This window comes from Phyllobates terribilis, unplaced genomic scaffold (assembly GCF_046119375.1).
Source record: "Phyllobates terribilis strain yellow unplaced genomic scaffold, ASM4611937v1 Scaffold_3__8_contigs__length_932513732, whole genome shotgun sequence".
NCBI classification, from domain to species: domain Eukaryota; kingdom Metazoa; phylum Chordata; class Amphibia; order Anura; family Dendrobatidae; genus Phyllobates; species Phyllobates terribilis.
In genome coordinates, this window is record NW_027362763.1 from 928187392 (window position 1) to 928204001 (window position 16610).

Here is a 16610-nt window from a genome sequence, read left to right on the forward strand (position 1 = left end):
TTTGTGTGACATACAGTACAGACCAAAAGTTTCAAGAGAATGCCAAGTGTGCGCAAAGCAGTCATCAAAACAAAAGGTGGCTACTTTGAAGAACCTAGAATATAAGACATATTTTCAGTTGTTTCACACTTTTTTGTTAACTATATAATTCCACATGTGTTAATTCATAGTTTTGATGCCTTCAGTGTGAATGTACAATTTTTATAGTCATGAAAATACAGAAAAATCTTTAAATGAGAAGGTGTGTCCAAACTTTTGGTCTGTACTGTATCTCTCTGATTTAAGGGCATGAAAATTCAAAATTTGAAAATTGCAAAATTTTCAACATTTTCGCCAAATTTCCGATTTTTTCACAAATAAACGCAAGTGATATCGAAGAAATTTTACCACTATCATGAAGTACAATATGTCACGAAAAAAGAGTCTCAGAATCAGGGGGATCCGTTGAAGCGTTCCAGAGTAATTAATTCATAAAGTGACAGTGGTCAGAATTGAAAAAATTGGCCCGGTCACGAAGGCAAAAACCGGCTCTGGCGCGAAGTGGTTAATAATGGGACCAACAAAGCATAGCCGGCTGATGGCTCTCTAACAATAGCTAGGGCCGACTGCTGGCCTTTTAAGAATAGTAAGGGCCGTCTGATGTCCCTATAAAAATAGGCTTTATGACTTTCAGAGTCCCTTCATCATAAATAAAAAAGGATGTGTCTGATGATGTTTCACACACCACATTGCCAGATAAGGTTGTAAAATGTTAAAATGACATTTCCCGGTGAATGCATTTGTCTTAAAAAATAACGTAAAAAACCCAAAACAATAGGATCTTTCTTTAATATGAAAAACAGCGTCACCAATTTAACCTCAATGTAATCACATTGTTTAGCTGATGCACCTCCTCCATCTCCGAAATGACCACATCAGTCACAAGCTGACAGCACTACAGCACTGCCTTGGCCAAGTGGCAACAGGCTGTGCTGAAGATAACATGCTTAATGCTTAATTGACAAACTGCCCAGCGCTGCAGAGTTGTTGAAAGCTGTAACACAGCAGCCTGATCTGTGGCTCTCACCACTGAACATACAGCCAGGCATGGTCGTGTGTGACAATGGGCGGAACCTGGTCACGGAGAAATGACAGCTGGGGTAGATACAGTTTCCCTCTATGCCAGTCCTTTCACTGAGCTAAAGAATATGTCTGTGGTGAAATACAACTCCCACTGAGAAGCTGTTTCAGATTGAAAAACATTGTGCCCACCAGAGGATTTGATTCTGAGGGCTAACCTTTCTCACCCTCTCAAGAGCCCCATAGCAGCTGCAAAGTTAGTGCTATCATGAACTCTCCTGAGGTAGTAGCCAAGGCACACCAGAGGATTCTCTGGTGGGACCGTACAACCCTGCTGAGAAGCAGTCCTGCCTAAGAAAAGTGTGTGGGAAGGTTCCCGGACACTCTATGGCTGCTTTTTTACTGAGGAAGAAATCCACGCAAACACGGGGAGAACATACAAAGTCCTTCCAGATGTTTTCCTTGCTGGGATTTGAACCCAGGATCCCAGCGCTGCAAGGCTTCAGTGCTAACCACTGATCCAATGTGCTGCCGTTCACCCTCTAATATCTAACAGGCTGGAGAAACTTGCACCTACTGCCACTCTATCTTCAGCTTCTTTGTAAGAAAATGTATTTGGGCAGCCACTCTGTCTACCAAATAAAATTCCTGAAAAGGAAATTGGGGATGGCTTCACTACTGGTACTGGGGGCAGTGCTAATACCATGGCGTCGTACCATAGTTTGCTGGAAATATTCCAGGCTGGTAGGAGGCAAGCAAATTCCCACAGAAAAGTACCAGCAGTAATGTTCAGGCCACATTTCAAGTGCAAGCAGCTTTAGAGGACTTCCTGGGAGAAATGACACCCAATGTAGATACGGTTTCCCTCTATGCCAGTCCTTTCACCGAGCTAAATACAACTCTTAGCAAAAAAAAGTTGTGGACTGGCTCCGTACCGTCCCTGGCCACATTCATCTGTCCACGTGTTTGTGGTTAGGCGGTCCTTCCCAGTAAGTGCACTGGGGAGGGCACTGGTAATGCTGTGGGACCCGTGTTTGTGGAAGGCGGAGGCAATAACCGGAACTATAGTGACGGCTGGGTACCGAGTATGGACAACCGGCCGCCGCTGGCATAAGGTTATGAAAAGCTTCTGCCTCCACTAGCCTAAAAGGCCACATTTCAATTGCAAGCAGCTGTCAAAAAATTGGCAGTATAGTATTGCAGCCTGTGGGTGGGTGGGTGGCTGCCTGCATACTTGCGCTTGCATTCCAAGGAATGGGGTAGGGACAACTGAACGCTGCACTGGGACAAGGACGTGGACGGTGATTGTTGCAAGTCTGCAACGACAGGTGCATGGCGGGAGGCGTCGTCGCATGCACCAAGGATCACTTATGATGGGCACACTTTTAGGCAGTGATCTGGGAGTCAGAGACGCTTCCAGGGGTCTTCCCCATGCTGTTCCCATGTCATTTGAACACTGTTCCCATTGATATGGGCAATTTTTAGGCATTCTGCAGACCGCCGGGAGGAGCCGCCTGAAAAATGCTCGAGTTTCCCATAGACTTACATTGGGCTCGTTGCTCGGGTCGAGCACCTGAGTATTCCAATTTGCTCGACCCGAGCATCGAGTACCCGAGCATTTTAGTGCTCACTCATCACTAGTGATGATCTATCATTATGGTCAACATAGGCCGTTTTGGACGACCTTTAACTTTATGTGTATTGGGGCCCCTAGACTCCCAAATAATATTCAGCAGGAAATCAACATATTTCTTGGGGGGGTGGGAGGGGTTAATTTTAAAAAGGTCATATATTGGCTTATCAAAGTAATTAGCAGTAGTCTGTTGACCTGTACAAAGAAAAATAATACTTGGTTAATATTGATACGGAATTATACTATCAACAAACTTTACATAAACCAATAATACAGGCCATTGTAAAAAAGAAGTTTGTAATACATATATCTCATCAGAGAAATCAGCCTCCTTCACCACTTATCAGATACTTTTTATTAGCCATGCATGCTCCTCTGGGAAATTAAATATTCAAATTGTCTCTTCATAGAGGAAGAGGACTAGAACTCTAGTGTCACCTATTTGAAGCAGCGATCCAGAGGAGCATGCATGGCTTATAAGTCTCCTCACTCTAATATGCCAGGCTTCGCTTGTCACTCTCCACAAGGAGAAAAGTTACCCCTTAGACCACAGTTGAGAGCCTCTCACCTAGCCAAATCAAATCTCATACTTTGCATTGATGAGGAGCAACAACCCGAAACACTGTGCTTGCAAATTGAGATTCTGGTTTGGCTTTTATTCTGAGTCATATTGCAAGGTTCGTTAAAGCGTCAATATTAACTTTTAGGGTCGTTGCTTCCAATATGTGGCGCTAGAGTTCTAGCCCTTTTTCTGGGAGTTAAAAAGTGAATTAAAAGCAGGCATTATTCTCTCTGTGCTGTGCTGTCTATGGGAGAAATTACTGCACTCATCTCCTTCCCCCAGCACACAGTGGTTTGCAAGTTACAGATAGAGCATGCATAGGGGGAAATTGGTGAGAATGCAGGAAACAGTCACATAAGGCCAGAAACTGTGTTATTCTTTATATAGACATACAGGACACTTTATTATGAAAAGTTACTTGAAAGCACAGTTATCCTTCAAAAATGTATGATCACTGGAGATCCCACCACTGTGACTCTCACCGGTTAGAGTCGTAGCAATCAAGCATTTATCATGTAACGTATGGATAAGTGATAAATGTTATTTATGGGAAAACCCCTTTAATCTCGTAATTTTTTTTGGTCCTTCCCTTCAGTGAAGAAGATGTTGTTGTTGATCCTTTGGAGTTATTAGGAAGAAAAATTGTTTTCCAGATTCATATACAACAGTGTCTTGGTGTTCGATGGCTAAAGGAGGCCACAGAAAGAGGAATTCAAATAGGGTAAGTGAGAAGTAGCATAGTAAGGTTACTTACTTTTTATACACTGCTCAAAACAATAAAGGGAACACTTAAACAACAGAATATAACTCCAAGTAAATCAAACTTCTGTGAAATCAAACTGTCCACTTAGGAAGCAACACTGATTGACAATCAATTTCACATGCTGTTGTGCAAATGGAATAGACAATAGATGGAAATTATTGCCAATTATTAGGACACACTCAATAAAGGAGTGGTTCTGCAGGTGGGGACCGCAGACCAAATCTCAGTACCAATGCTTTCTGGCTTTCTACCACACTCGTGGTAGCATGAGACGGACTCTACAACCCACAGAAATTGCTCAGGTAGTGCAGCTCATCCAGGATGGCACATCAATGCGAGCTGTGGCAAGAAGGTTTGCTGTGTCTGTCAGCGTAGTGTCCAGAGGCTGGAGGCACTACCAGGAGACAGGCCAGTACCCCCAGGAGATGTGGAGGGGGCCGTAGGAGCTCAACAACCCAGCAGCAGGACCGCTACCTCCACCTTTGTGCAAGGAGGAACAGGAGGAGCACTGCCAGAGCACTGCAAAATGACCTCCAGCAGACCACAAATGTGCATGTGTCTTCACAAACGGTTAGAAACCGACTCCATGAGGGTGGTATGAGGGCCCGATGTCCACAGGTGGGGGTTGTGCTCACAGCCCAACACCATGCAGGATGCTTGGCATTTGCCACAGAACACCAGGATTGGCAAAGTCACTGGCGACCTGTGCTCTTCACAGATGAAAGCAGGTTCACACTGAGCACATGACAGTCGTGACAGAGTCTGGAGACGCCATGGAGAGCAATTTGCTACCTGCAACATCCTTCAGCATGACCGGTTTGGCAGTGGGTCAGTAATGGTGTGGGGTGGCATTTCTTTCCTCCATGTGCTCGCCAGAGGTAGCCTGACTGCCATTAGGTATCGAGATGAGATCCTCAGACCCCTTGTGAGACCATATGCTGGTGCGGCTGGCCCTGGGTTCCTCTTAATGCAGGACAATGCTGGTGCGGCTGGCCCTGGGTTCCTCCTAATGTAGGACAATGCCAGACCTCATGTGGCTGGAGTGTGTCAGCAGTTCCTACAAGATGAAGGCATTGAAGCTATGGACTGGCCCGCCCGTTCCCCATACCTGAATCTGATTGAGCACATCTGGGACATCATGTCTCGATCCATCCACAAACGTCACGTTGCACAACAGACTGTCCATGAGTTGGTGGATGCTTTAGTCTAGGTCTAGGAGGAGATCCCACAGGAGACCATCCGCAACCTCATCAGGAGCACGCCCAGGTGTTGTAGGGAGGTCATACAAGCACGTGGAGGCCACACACAATAATGAGCCTCATTTTTACTTGTTTTAAGGACAGTACATCAAAGTTGGATCAGCCTGTAGTGTGTTTTTCCATTTTAATTTTGAAGGTGACTCCAAATCCAGGCCTCCATTGGTTAATAAATTTGATTTCCATTGATGATTTTTGTGTGATTTTGTTGTCAGCACATTCAACTTTGTATAGAACAAAGTATTCAATGAGAATATTTCATTCATTCAGATCTAGGATGTGTTATTTGAGTGTTCCCTTTATTTTTTTGAGCAGTGTATATTCATATCACCTCTTGATAATGCTTTGTGTTTACAGCCTTACATCTTGTCTATTTATATCTCGTAACCTGAAAAATATTCTTATGCAGATGACATCCATTTTCCTTCATTGCCTCTCTGAAATGCATGGTTATCCTGGCCCATAATATTTTGTCTTCGAACTCTTTCTTGGCTCTTTAAATAAGAGTTAAAATAATTGGTCAGTCACGTCTGACTGAGTCCATGTGGAGCAATGGGTGTTTGGCTGCATCGGCACTTGCACGTTGACTACCATTGATCAATCAGACCATTTTACTCCAACATACTGTAATACTATGTTGCTCCCCCTCACCCTCCCCTCCCCTTCACCCCCAAGTTATTTGGGTTCTTAATTCTTAATTTCATGTTTTGCTACATTTGATATAAGTGACTTTACCTTCAGCATCTCTACTGGTCACACAATTCTTCAACCTCTTATCCTCATTTACCCCTTCACCAAAATGTATGTATTGTATGGCAAGAAATATTCATGCCCGAGATATGCAATATGTATAATTTTTTGGTCACATTTGTTCAAATATCTTTTAATTCTCGGTCATGAGTACATTTCTGCCACTTAGGAGGCTAACATTAGGTAGAAAAAAGTGTTAGCTCTGCCTGATGGGTTATTCCCTCTCTTCAGACACTAAGCACCTCAGTTTTAGCTTAGTGTCTAGTGTCTGTAGGAAGAAGACACTAGAAAACTTATATCACTTATATAACTTCCAGGGCCGGGACAAGGTATTTTGGTGCCCTAGGCAGATGATGCCAATGGCGCCCCTTCCCCCACTACCCCGATGAACCCTCAGCTCCCAAGTAAAGGAATGGGTCAGAGACTAAGGTAAAAGGACCCCTAACACACATTCTCTCCGCCTCCGATGGGTCTGGTAACAAGCTCTGATGACCACTTCCACTACAACTGTTACCTTTTTCACCAAATATACCAGCAAAAGTAAAAAAAAATAAAAGTGTTGTCCATACTATGCCCTAAATAAGCCTCCTATGGTATTTAGCCCCGACACTGTCCGACTTAATGATGTATAACCACCCCACTGTCTGCCATCATCAGCTATAGCCACCACACTGTCAGCCCGCATTAACCATGGCCTACACCATGCCTGTCCCCTCTCCACTGTTTCACCTTACACTCTCTATATCTCCACAGTGTCTTCTCGCCATGCTAACCTCTCTCCATATTGTGCCCCCATTTCACACTGCCCAATTTCCATATCCATTCTGTGCCCCCTTTTCCTACTATTCCCTCATACTGCCGACCACTTTGTCTTCTCCAAACTGTACTCCTTCCTAACACCATCCCACTTCATAGTATGATAGTTATCACAGCCGCCCATACAGTATTATATCCACAACCCCCCCCCATTATACTCCATGATGTCCACCAGGCCCGCCCAGTATACAGTGTGATGTCCACCACATCCCCATATACAGTATAATGTCTTCAACAGCCACCTATACAGTATGGTGTCTCCACAGCTCCCAATATAATGTCCCCCACAGCCCCCTATACAGTATGATGCTTCACCACATATCTTATAGAGCATGATGTCCCCACAGCCCAGGTATAATATCGCCATAGCTCCCAGTATAATGTTCTCCACAGTCTCCCATATAATATGATGTCCCCCACAGCCCCTTTTGTTATGTCCCACACAGCTAGCTCCTCTTGTTATATCCCCACAGCCAGCCCCATGTATGTCCCCACAGCCAGCCCCACATATGTCCCAAAAGCCAGCCTCTCATATGTCTCCACAACCAGCTCCTCATATTTCCCCATAGCCAGTCGGACGTAGGTCCGCACAACAAGCCCCATGTAAGTTGTGAAAACCAACCCCATGTAGGTCCCCACAGCCTGACTCATGTATTTTCCCACAGCAAACTCCACATATTTCCCATAGCTAGCCTCACATATTTCCCCACAACCAGCACCACGTAGGTCCCCAAAGCTAGCTCGACGTAGATCCCCACAGCAATCCCCATGTAGGTTCCCACAGTCAGCCCCACAGCCAGCCTCTTTTGTTATGTCCCCCATTAATTGGCAAACTAATAAGAAAAATAAAAAAAAAAGCTTATACTCACCTAATCCAGGCTCCTGTCAAGCGCAGACTCCATCTCCTCTTCTGTCTCGTGCAGCAGTGCATGTTGAACAGTGTCACGCCATGCAATGTTCCCTGCATGAGCCATCTCCTTCAGTGTGCAGGACAGATGTGGCCTGCTTTCTGCTGGAGTTCCCGGAGGAGCAGGTGGCTGATTACAGCTCCTCTGCTCCAGTCTCGGGTGGCACCGACATCAATTGCATGTGCGTCTGACAGACGCGAATACAATTGAGTGAAGGGTGGGAGCAACGGCCAGGGCGCAGGCAGAGAGAGAAGCGAGTAGTGCCAGTGATTGACAATGTTACCCTGTGTGCCTGCGCCCTGGCCGTCAATGTGCTAAATGCATGTGACTGGGGAAAGGCGCCAGGAGGCTGCAGGCATTCAGCAATGTTACTTTTTTACCCCAAAGTGTGCCCCCCTCGGGGATATAGGAGGTAGCGCCCTAGGCAGGTGTCTACCCTGGCTATCCCTTATCCTGACCCTGATCACTTCTGCTGCATTTTTTTTTTTCTTATGAGATGTGGACATACCTCGACTATTTTACTTTCTGTCCAGATAGATTACAGCATGTATGCCACACTATTAGTTCCTATTTGGTGGTGGAAACTTGATTGGCAGTCATCCACCACCAAACTGCCTTCTAGAGAGGAGTGCCATTGTCCCCAATTTCAGTACGAGAACACCAAAAGGGTAACCTTACGGACAGCAGAAGGCACTGGACAAATGAGTGTCATCTTGCATTTCTCCAGGAAAGTTTGCACCCCTCCTACTCGGTCTGGTACCTCATCTATTCTTTACTTTGTTGTCGTAATTTAATTGTTGGTCCCATAATTTTTATTCCATTCTAGGCCTCTATCTTTTTTCTATTTGAAACCTGTAGTAGGTATCACGCAAGGTGTGGGAAAGACTTAGTGCAACACAGAGGGAAGAGGGAAAGGGAGCCCAGACACTAGGGAAAGGGGGGAGTGGAGACCTCCTAGTCTGGTCTAGTGTCACCCTGTCTCAACTACCGTACCTATATTGGCTCTTCACTAATCGCCGCACGCATGCCTCGCCCTGACTTTCCCTGGCATATGGCTAAGGCTAGGGAAGGAAGGAGATGAGCACTAGTCGATCTCCACTAAACTCAATAGACAACAAGGGTAGACAAACAGGGGGGAATTGCTTAGCTTTAGACGACTCCAAACAAATGCGCACACGACGTCAAGCTCCAGAGAGGACGAAGTACTGCTCTTGCTAAAGCCTCACAAGTAGTAATGAATCACGCCGGCACCTCCCTCTCAGACACACTAGGTATTTATACACCCAGGCCAGGGAGCTAAATATACAGAGGGAGGTAGCCGCTGGGTCCTAGAGACAGCCAGCCTCTAAGAAGATGTCTGTAATGCCAAACAGAGATCTCCTGCAACCAATTGCAGGGCGACTGTCTGTCACCTCTGACACACCAGTCACAGTACCCTGCCCCTCTAAAAGTGGCCTCCGGACACTCAGGACTGGGTTTCTCTGGAAAAGAGATGTGAAATGAGAAAACCAATCTGGGAGCATTCACCTCTGACGCTGAAATTCACATCCTCTCCTCTGGACCATAGCCTTTCCAGTGCACCAAGTATTGTAGAGAATGACGTTGGAGATGAGAATCTACAATCCTCAAAATATGGAACTCCAGATTACCATCAACCATTACTGGGGGCGGTGGTAGTAAGGACCTATGGAACACGTTGTGGACTTTAAGGGCCTGAGGAAGTTCAAGACGAAACACTGCTGGGTTAATGACGGCTGTGTTTTTATAGGGACCAATAAACTTAGGTCCCAGCTTCCAAGAAGGAACTTTCAATCTTATATTCCTGGTAGACAACCACTCAAAGTCATTTACATTCAGGTCTGGACCTAGCAAGCGTTTTCTGTCAGCTATACGTTTATACCTGTCTCCCATGATCTTTAAATTACTCAGCACACCCTGCCATACAGAGGAGAGTGACGAAGCAAACCGTTCCTCCTCAGGAATTACTGAAGCTCCTCCCTCATTAAAGGTACCAAACTGTTATCACCCGTATGCACCGAAGAACAGTGACCTGCCAGTGGATTCTTAACGATGATTATTAATGGCAAATTCTGCCAACGGTAGGTAGAATACCCAATCCTCCTGATTTTCAGAAACAAAACACCTGAGGTAGGTCTCCAAATTCCGATTGACACGCTCAGTGTATCCATTCGACTGAGGGTGGAAGGCAGAGGAAAAGGACAACTGCATCCACAGTCGAGAACAGAATGCCTTCCAGAACTTGGAAACAAACTAGGTCCCTCGATCTGACATCACATCGGAGGGAACACCGTGAAGCTTCACAATCTCATTTATGAACACCTGAGCAAGTGTCTTGGCATTTGGAAGAGCAGGTAATGTGAAAAAATGAACCATTTTACTGAACCAATCCACTACTGCCTGCAGTAACCGGTAGGTCAGTAATAAAATCCATGGACAAGTGTGTCCATGGCCTACTAGGAATAGTTAGCGGAAGAAGAGTACCAGACGGACGGGTATGCGAAACCTTAGAATGCGTGCAAATACTACAAGCAGCTATGGGTTCAATTACATCCCGATGCAACCCCGGCCATCAAAAACGATGAGAAAGGAGGTCCGCGGTTGCCTCACCACCTGCATGTCCAGCAAGCACAGAGTTATGATGTTCCTTAATTACAACGATCATGGCAACGATCCAAGAGCAGAGGGGCTTTTGACCCTCTGCTCGCTCGCTAAATGCTGTGATCGCAGCATTTAGGGGTTTAAAGTGCTGGGAGCAGTGCGTGCACCGCTCCTGGCACTGAATGCCAGCTGTCCCAATCAGCTGACACCCGGCGGCGATCGCATCCAGCCTGTGTGCGGGTGCGATTGTGGCGCCTCTGAGGGTTCGGTCGCCACAGAAGTACTGCATCTCACCCAGAGGTGTGGTATCTCACTCTCTGGTAAGGAAGGAGTACAACTCAGGACCCTAACACCTACATCCAACACATACCCGCAGTGGGGGTAGGGCGAGATTGCTCCTAAGGGAGAGCACAGTCCTGGGTCCCTATCTGGGGGTGAGGAACTATGTAGTGGGTGTGGGTGGAGGAAGTAGCTTAGGGGAGCACATGGAAGGAAGGTATAAATAGGGAAGCCATCTTAGAAAAACAGTCAATTCAGTCTGAGGAGAGAGAGAGAACAGTCTACAGTGATAGGAGTGAAGCAGGGCTCTGCAGGAGCTCCTTCACTGATCTAAAGCATCAGCACACTCTGACTACCTAACTCCACCCTCCTCTTTATATATTCCTAACAGGGCTCCCTCTGGTGGTATGAGGTGGAGGGGTTGAGGTGTCTGTTATGTAATGAGGGCCTCTGGTGGAGAAGTCCGTCCATGCACCCTTTTGGGTTCTGTGGTACCTGGGTAGCAGGGTGCCACATTCCCCCCTAGTACAACTCAGTACTCTCGGACTGAAGCATTTTAAACAGGTAACAACAACAACAATTATAATAACAATAACACATATAAAATTTTCAAAGTTACAGTGAGTCCCATAACCAGGTGTCCATCTCACTAGTGAAGGTGCAACATGAGCAGCATGAGGGACCCGTCTGAAAACCCTCAACGTAGGCCCTGGGCGTGGCTACAGGGCATAAGTGATCCAGGTGTTGGACCACGTCTTCGGCCACGCCAAACGGGTTTTTGTTCAGTGGTCTTTTGATATAAAACCAATAGAGGGCACTTTAATAAGTGCAACTATTTACAACGGAAAGTTTTTCGGTTATTCACCATCCATAACCTACAATCTTTATACCCTCACGGGTAACTAAATGCACATACATTATTTTCAGTTCTCACCAACAAATTTTACATTTCTCTGGTTGTACCCTAACGGGTAACTATTTTACAGTTTCCACTCACTTTGATTTAGTGGTGGTGTCCCCGCCGGGGGTATGCCTGGTTCTTGCCGACTGACCCAGCCGGGTCATCAGCCTCAGGCTGCAGGGGCATGTCCTCCTCCTCCTCGACCACTCGATGTACCTGGAGGGCATACCACCCACGTTCCCCGTGGTGCCTGGTGTAGGTGATATGGTCACCAGGGTACAGATTTCGGTCGGGATGGCCCTGTTCCAGGAGGTGCTCGACATCCCGCCGATTGACAAAAATGTCTCTGTCGAACTGGGGGTCACGGATAAAGCCTCATCCGGCCTATAAATCAAATTTGACTATTAGTCCCTCTGCACGGGGACTAGGCCGGACGGACTCTGTTTGGTGAACTTGGGCTTTGGCAGCCTTGTTCCTGGCCTCCATTTGTTCCCTGCGCACCCGCCAGGTGCGCCGTTCCCTTGCCAGCTGCAGGAGCTCTTGTCTGCAGAACTCCTCTCTCTGCAGAGCTTGAGCTTGGGTCTCCTGCGGGAACCCCATCAGGCCCCCCCCCCCGGTTGTCCCACCTAAACTCTTCTCCTTCTTGGCGGGCAGCCGGGGGTGCTGGTGCGGGGAGTAGAGGGTGTTGTTGCTGGTCCTCATACTTGGCGGACCAGTCAAACGAGGGAGCTCCGTACACCCACTCGGGTGCCGGGGCTGGTGGTTCTGGGAGGGTGCCGAACAGCAGGGTGCCACAAGACCCTGAGGACTGCACTTCATTGTCTCTGTGATTATTTCTGCACCATCAAACCCTGCACTACAACGCCCAGCAAAACCTGTTACATCTACACTGCCCTGGAGCTAAGCTCTACCTGTGGAGAGCCACACCATCCCTGCTGCAGTAACATCAGCTCCAGAGGACCTGCTCCGCATCAGCGGCTCCGTTAGCCGCATACCACAGGTGGCGTCACAAACTTTGTACATATTCCCCTGTAAATAATCCCCCTATTGAATGACCGCCCTGGGTCACGGACCGGGGCACCGCCACTGTGACATCTCCCATATCAATGACCGGACCGGCACCGAGTACCCCGTGGCCCAGGGGGCGCGTCACGATCGCCATGACATAATAATATGTACCTGGTCCATAAGGCCACGGCACAGGGACCTATTATTATGTCTCACGTCAGAAAGGGGTTACATTATAGTCCTATGGTTTCCAGGCCTACTTTTTGAATATTAGCACTACATTGGCTATGTGGGTGTTTGAGCTTTCTGCACTCTGCTGCAAGGCTTTCTTTCCTACTTCTCCATCAGGACAAGATGGTCTTATGCTATGCCATCCTTTCTCCAAAAGTGCTGTGTCCTCCAATGTTGTTAAAAGAGGAAAACAGCACTTTTGAATGCATCATAAAATCCTTTTCACATTGAATACATTGTGGGAAGAGTTTATGTGCTTGTTAGCAAGATCAGTTCTGGTTGCTTTTGTGTGTTGTTCTCTTTGCTCGCTTCTGATCATGTTCGCTCATGGTTACGTGTGGTTACAGGTTGTTGTTTTTTTCTCGTTTGACACAAAACTGAGATGCCTAGTGTCTGAGGAGGTGGTGTAGCCCAGAAGGCAGAGCCGACACTTTAGTGTCAGCCTTCTGCTGGAAGGACCTATACCCATGCTGTTCTGTCACCTAATGCAGAGGTCCCCAACCGCCGGTCCGCGGACCAGGACCGGGCCGTTGGGGTTTTTCAGCCGGTCCGCGGCGCCGCTGACCAGGGCCGGCGTCAGCACCTGGGCAAATGCCGGGGCTCTGAGCAGGCAGAGGGGCCCACTGGCGGTCGCGCACCCCGCTGGGCTATGGGCGGAGGAGAGCGGTGTCAGCGCCCGCCCTTCTCCGCCGCTTGCTCAGGGCCCCGGCAGCCCGATACTTACCTCTCCCCGTGCCTCCGCAGATCAGCTGTCTTCCTGCTCTGCGCTCCCTGTGACGTCTCAGGTCAGAGGGCGCGGTGACGTCTTTACACCGCGCCCTCCCCTGAGCCGTCACAGGGAGCGCTGAGCGGGAAGAAACGACAACGCTGGAGTTCGGAGCCGAGCAGCGAGCGGCGGGCAGCAGGCAGCGGGCAGCAGGCAGCGGGCAGCAGGTAGCAGGTGAGGAGAAGGGAGGTGAGTATTTGATTTTTTTTTTTTTTTTTAATGTATGGAGGCATGGGGCAGTATAAAGAGGGGAGGGGGGGCATCCTGCTTGGGGCATTATAAAGAGGAGGGGTGACAGCCTGCATGGGGCATTATAAGGTGGGGAACAGCCTGCATGGGGCATTATAAAGAGGGGGGGATTCCTGCTTGGGGCATTATAATGAGGAGGGGTGACAGCCTGCATGGGGCATTATAAGGTGGGGACCAGCCTGCATGGGGCATTATAAAGAGGGGGGGATTCCTGCTTGGGGCATTATAATGAGGAGGGGTGACAGCCTGCATGGGGCATTATAAGGTGGGGACCAGCCTGCATGGGGCATTATAAAGAGGGGGGGATTCCTGCTTGGGGCATTATAATGAGGAGGGGTGACAGCCTGCATGGGGCATTATAAGGTGGGGACCAGCCTGCATGGGGCATTATAAGGTGGGGAACAGCCTGCACGGGGCATTATAAAGAGAGGGGGGGACATCCTGCATGGGGCATTATAAAGAGGAGGGGTGACAGCCTGCATGGGGCAGTATAAAGAGGAGGGGTGACAGCCTGCATGGGGCAGTATAAAGAGGAGGGGTGACAGCCTGCATGGAGCATTATAAAGAGGAGGGGTGACAGCCTGCATGGGGCATTATAAAGAGGGGGGGTGACAGCCTGCATGGGGCAGTATAAAGAGGAGGGGTGACAGCCTGCATGGGGCAGTATAAAGAGGAGGGGTGACAGCCTGCATGGGGCATTATAAAGAGGGGGGGCAGCCTGTATGGGGCATTATGTGGGGGGTAACAGCCTGCATGGAGCATTAAAAGGGGGGGGCCTGTATGGGGCATTATGTGGGGGGGAACAGCCTGCATGGAGCATTATAAGGGGGGGGGCAGCCTGTATGGGGCATTATGTGGGGGTAACAGCCTGCATGGAGCATTAAAAGGGAGGGGCCTGTATGGGGCATTATGTGGGGGGTAACAGCCTGCATGGAGCATTATAAGGGGGGGACAGCCTGTATGGGGCATTATGTGGGGGGTAACAGCCTGCATGCAGCATTATATGGGGACTGGTATCCTGTATGGAGCGTTATATGGGGGCCAGTATCCTGTATGGAGCGTTATATGGGGGCCAGTATTCTGTATGGAGCCTTATATGGGGGCCAGTATTCCGTATGGGGTCTTATATGGGGGCCAGTATTCCGTATGGGGCCTTATATGGGGGCAAGTATTCCGTATGGGGCCTTATATGGGGGCAAGTATTCCGTATGGGGCCTTATATGGGGGCAAGTATTCCGTATGGGGCCTTATATGGGGGCCAGTATTCCGTATGAAGCGTTATATGGGGGCCAGTATTCCGTATGGGCGTTATATGGGGACCAGTATTCCGTATGGAGCCTTATATGGGGGCCACTATTCTGTGTGGAGCGATTCACCGGTTTCTGAGCTATTGTAGAATTTACAATAGATATCACTCATGAAGTGAAATCTTTGCATTGTACTATATATATATTTCTCCGCCGTATCTCTGCATCATGAATCGTGGTATGTGTTAAAGGGGCCCACTGAGACTCTTTCGCCCGGGGCCCAGAAAAACCTGGAGCCAGCCCTGCCGCTGACAGCTAGCTCCGCGGCCCTGCGCCTGGTCAGAACTCGCTCTGTGTGGATTTATAATGTTTTCTGCCATAGCCGTGACAGCTCGCAGCTCCCGGCAGAGAACATTATGCAGGACGGGGTGGGGCGTCGGGCGGGTCTTAGTGACGCAGCCCTCCACAGCACAGCATGGTACCTGTTGTACGTCACGGGGCGGGTCTTAGTGACGTGGCCCTCCTGCACAGCATGGTGTGTTCCTGACGGGGTGGGGCGGCAGGCTCTCCTCACTGACACGCCCCCGGCAGAACATGTTATGTGGGGCGTGCTGGGGCAGCAGACTGGCTTCAGTGACGCGGCTCCCGGTACCGGTGTTCAGTGTGTAGCGCTGCTAAGCAGCAGCGCTGTATACACTGACGCTCAATGTACAATGCTGCTACTTAGCAGCGCTGTACACCGAGGTCCCGCCAGCATCCTCCCCATACAGCTCCACTCCTTCATAACCCCACCCCCATATGACCAAAGCCCCGCCCCCACCCCCACCGGGCCATGGAAAACTGGTCTTGCTTAAAGCCGGTCCCTGGTGCAAAAAAGGTCGGGGACCTCTGACCTAATGTATTCAACAAGAAGGGATTTTTACAGTGACAACAATAAATCATTTGTTCATTTACTTTTACAGGTATTGCTTTTATGATGTTCCTCAGTCTGTACATACAAAACCAGTCTGGAAAAACATAAATCCTGTGATTGATCATAAGCTGCATTTTCTTGCATTAAATGTTTCGAATGGACTCTTGAACTACCTTCAAAAAAATGCATTGGTTGTTGATCTATGGGGGCTTCAAGGTAAGATATATTTAATATACTATTAATTAAACCTTTCCGATATTCTGCAGGATATAAAATAGTATACAGGCAGTAATGGAATGAGACTAAAATTCAGCCCTGGCATTTCAAAGCACACAGGCTTATGCCGGCTCCGATCCCTTTCTCAGATTGGGGTCTCTATTACTTAAATGACCCTGCCTGCAGGAAATCAAGATGTACTACTACCTATATTTCCAATAACACCACTATATAAGATATAATAATAATAATATTGCGCTAGAACAGACAAATAACACCAGCATTTACAGTAGTGATAATACCACCATGCTGGTTATTAAAAAAGCACTCCCATCTTTGCTTTTTATTATGTGTGTATGACACGCCCCCTGGGCCTGTGTTGTGCAGGGGAACCTGGAACCGGACCTGTTGTAGAATGCTGGGGGTTGTAGTCT

The 16610-nt window shown here is 48.2% G+C and overlaps 1 protein-coding gene across 1 annotated transcript in view; it reads left to right on the plus strand.

Annotated features, from left to right (window-relative positions):
• Window positions 1-16252, plus strand: part of LOC141258647 (kinesin-like protein KIF28) — a 195842-nt gene extending 179590 nt beyond the window's left edge. Inside the window, exons 13-15 of the mRNA XM_073673600.1 lie at window positions 3850-3975; window positions 16010-16176; window positions 16227-16252. Coding sequence (XP_073529701.1) covers window positions 3850-3975; window positions 16010-16176; window positions 16227-16252 — 319 coding nt within the window. The remainder of the gene's footprint in view (window positions 1-3849; window positions 3976-16009; window positions 16177-16226) is intronic.
• The last annotated feature ends 358 nt before the right edge of the window (window positions 16253-16610 follow it).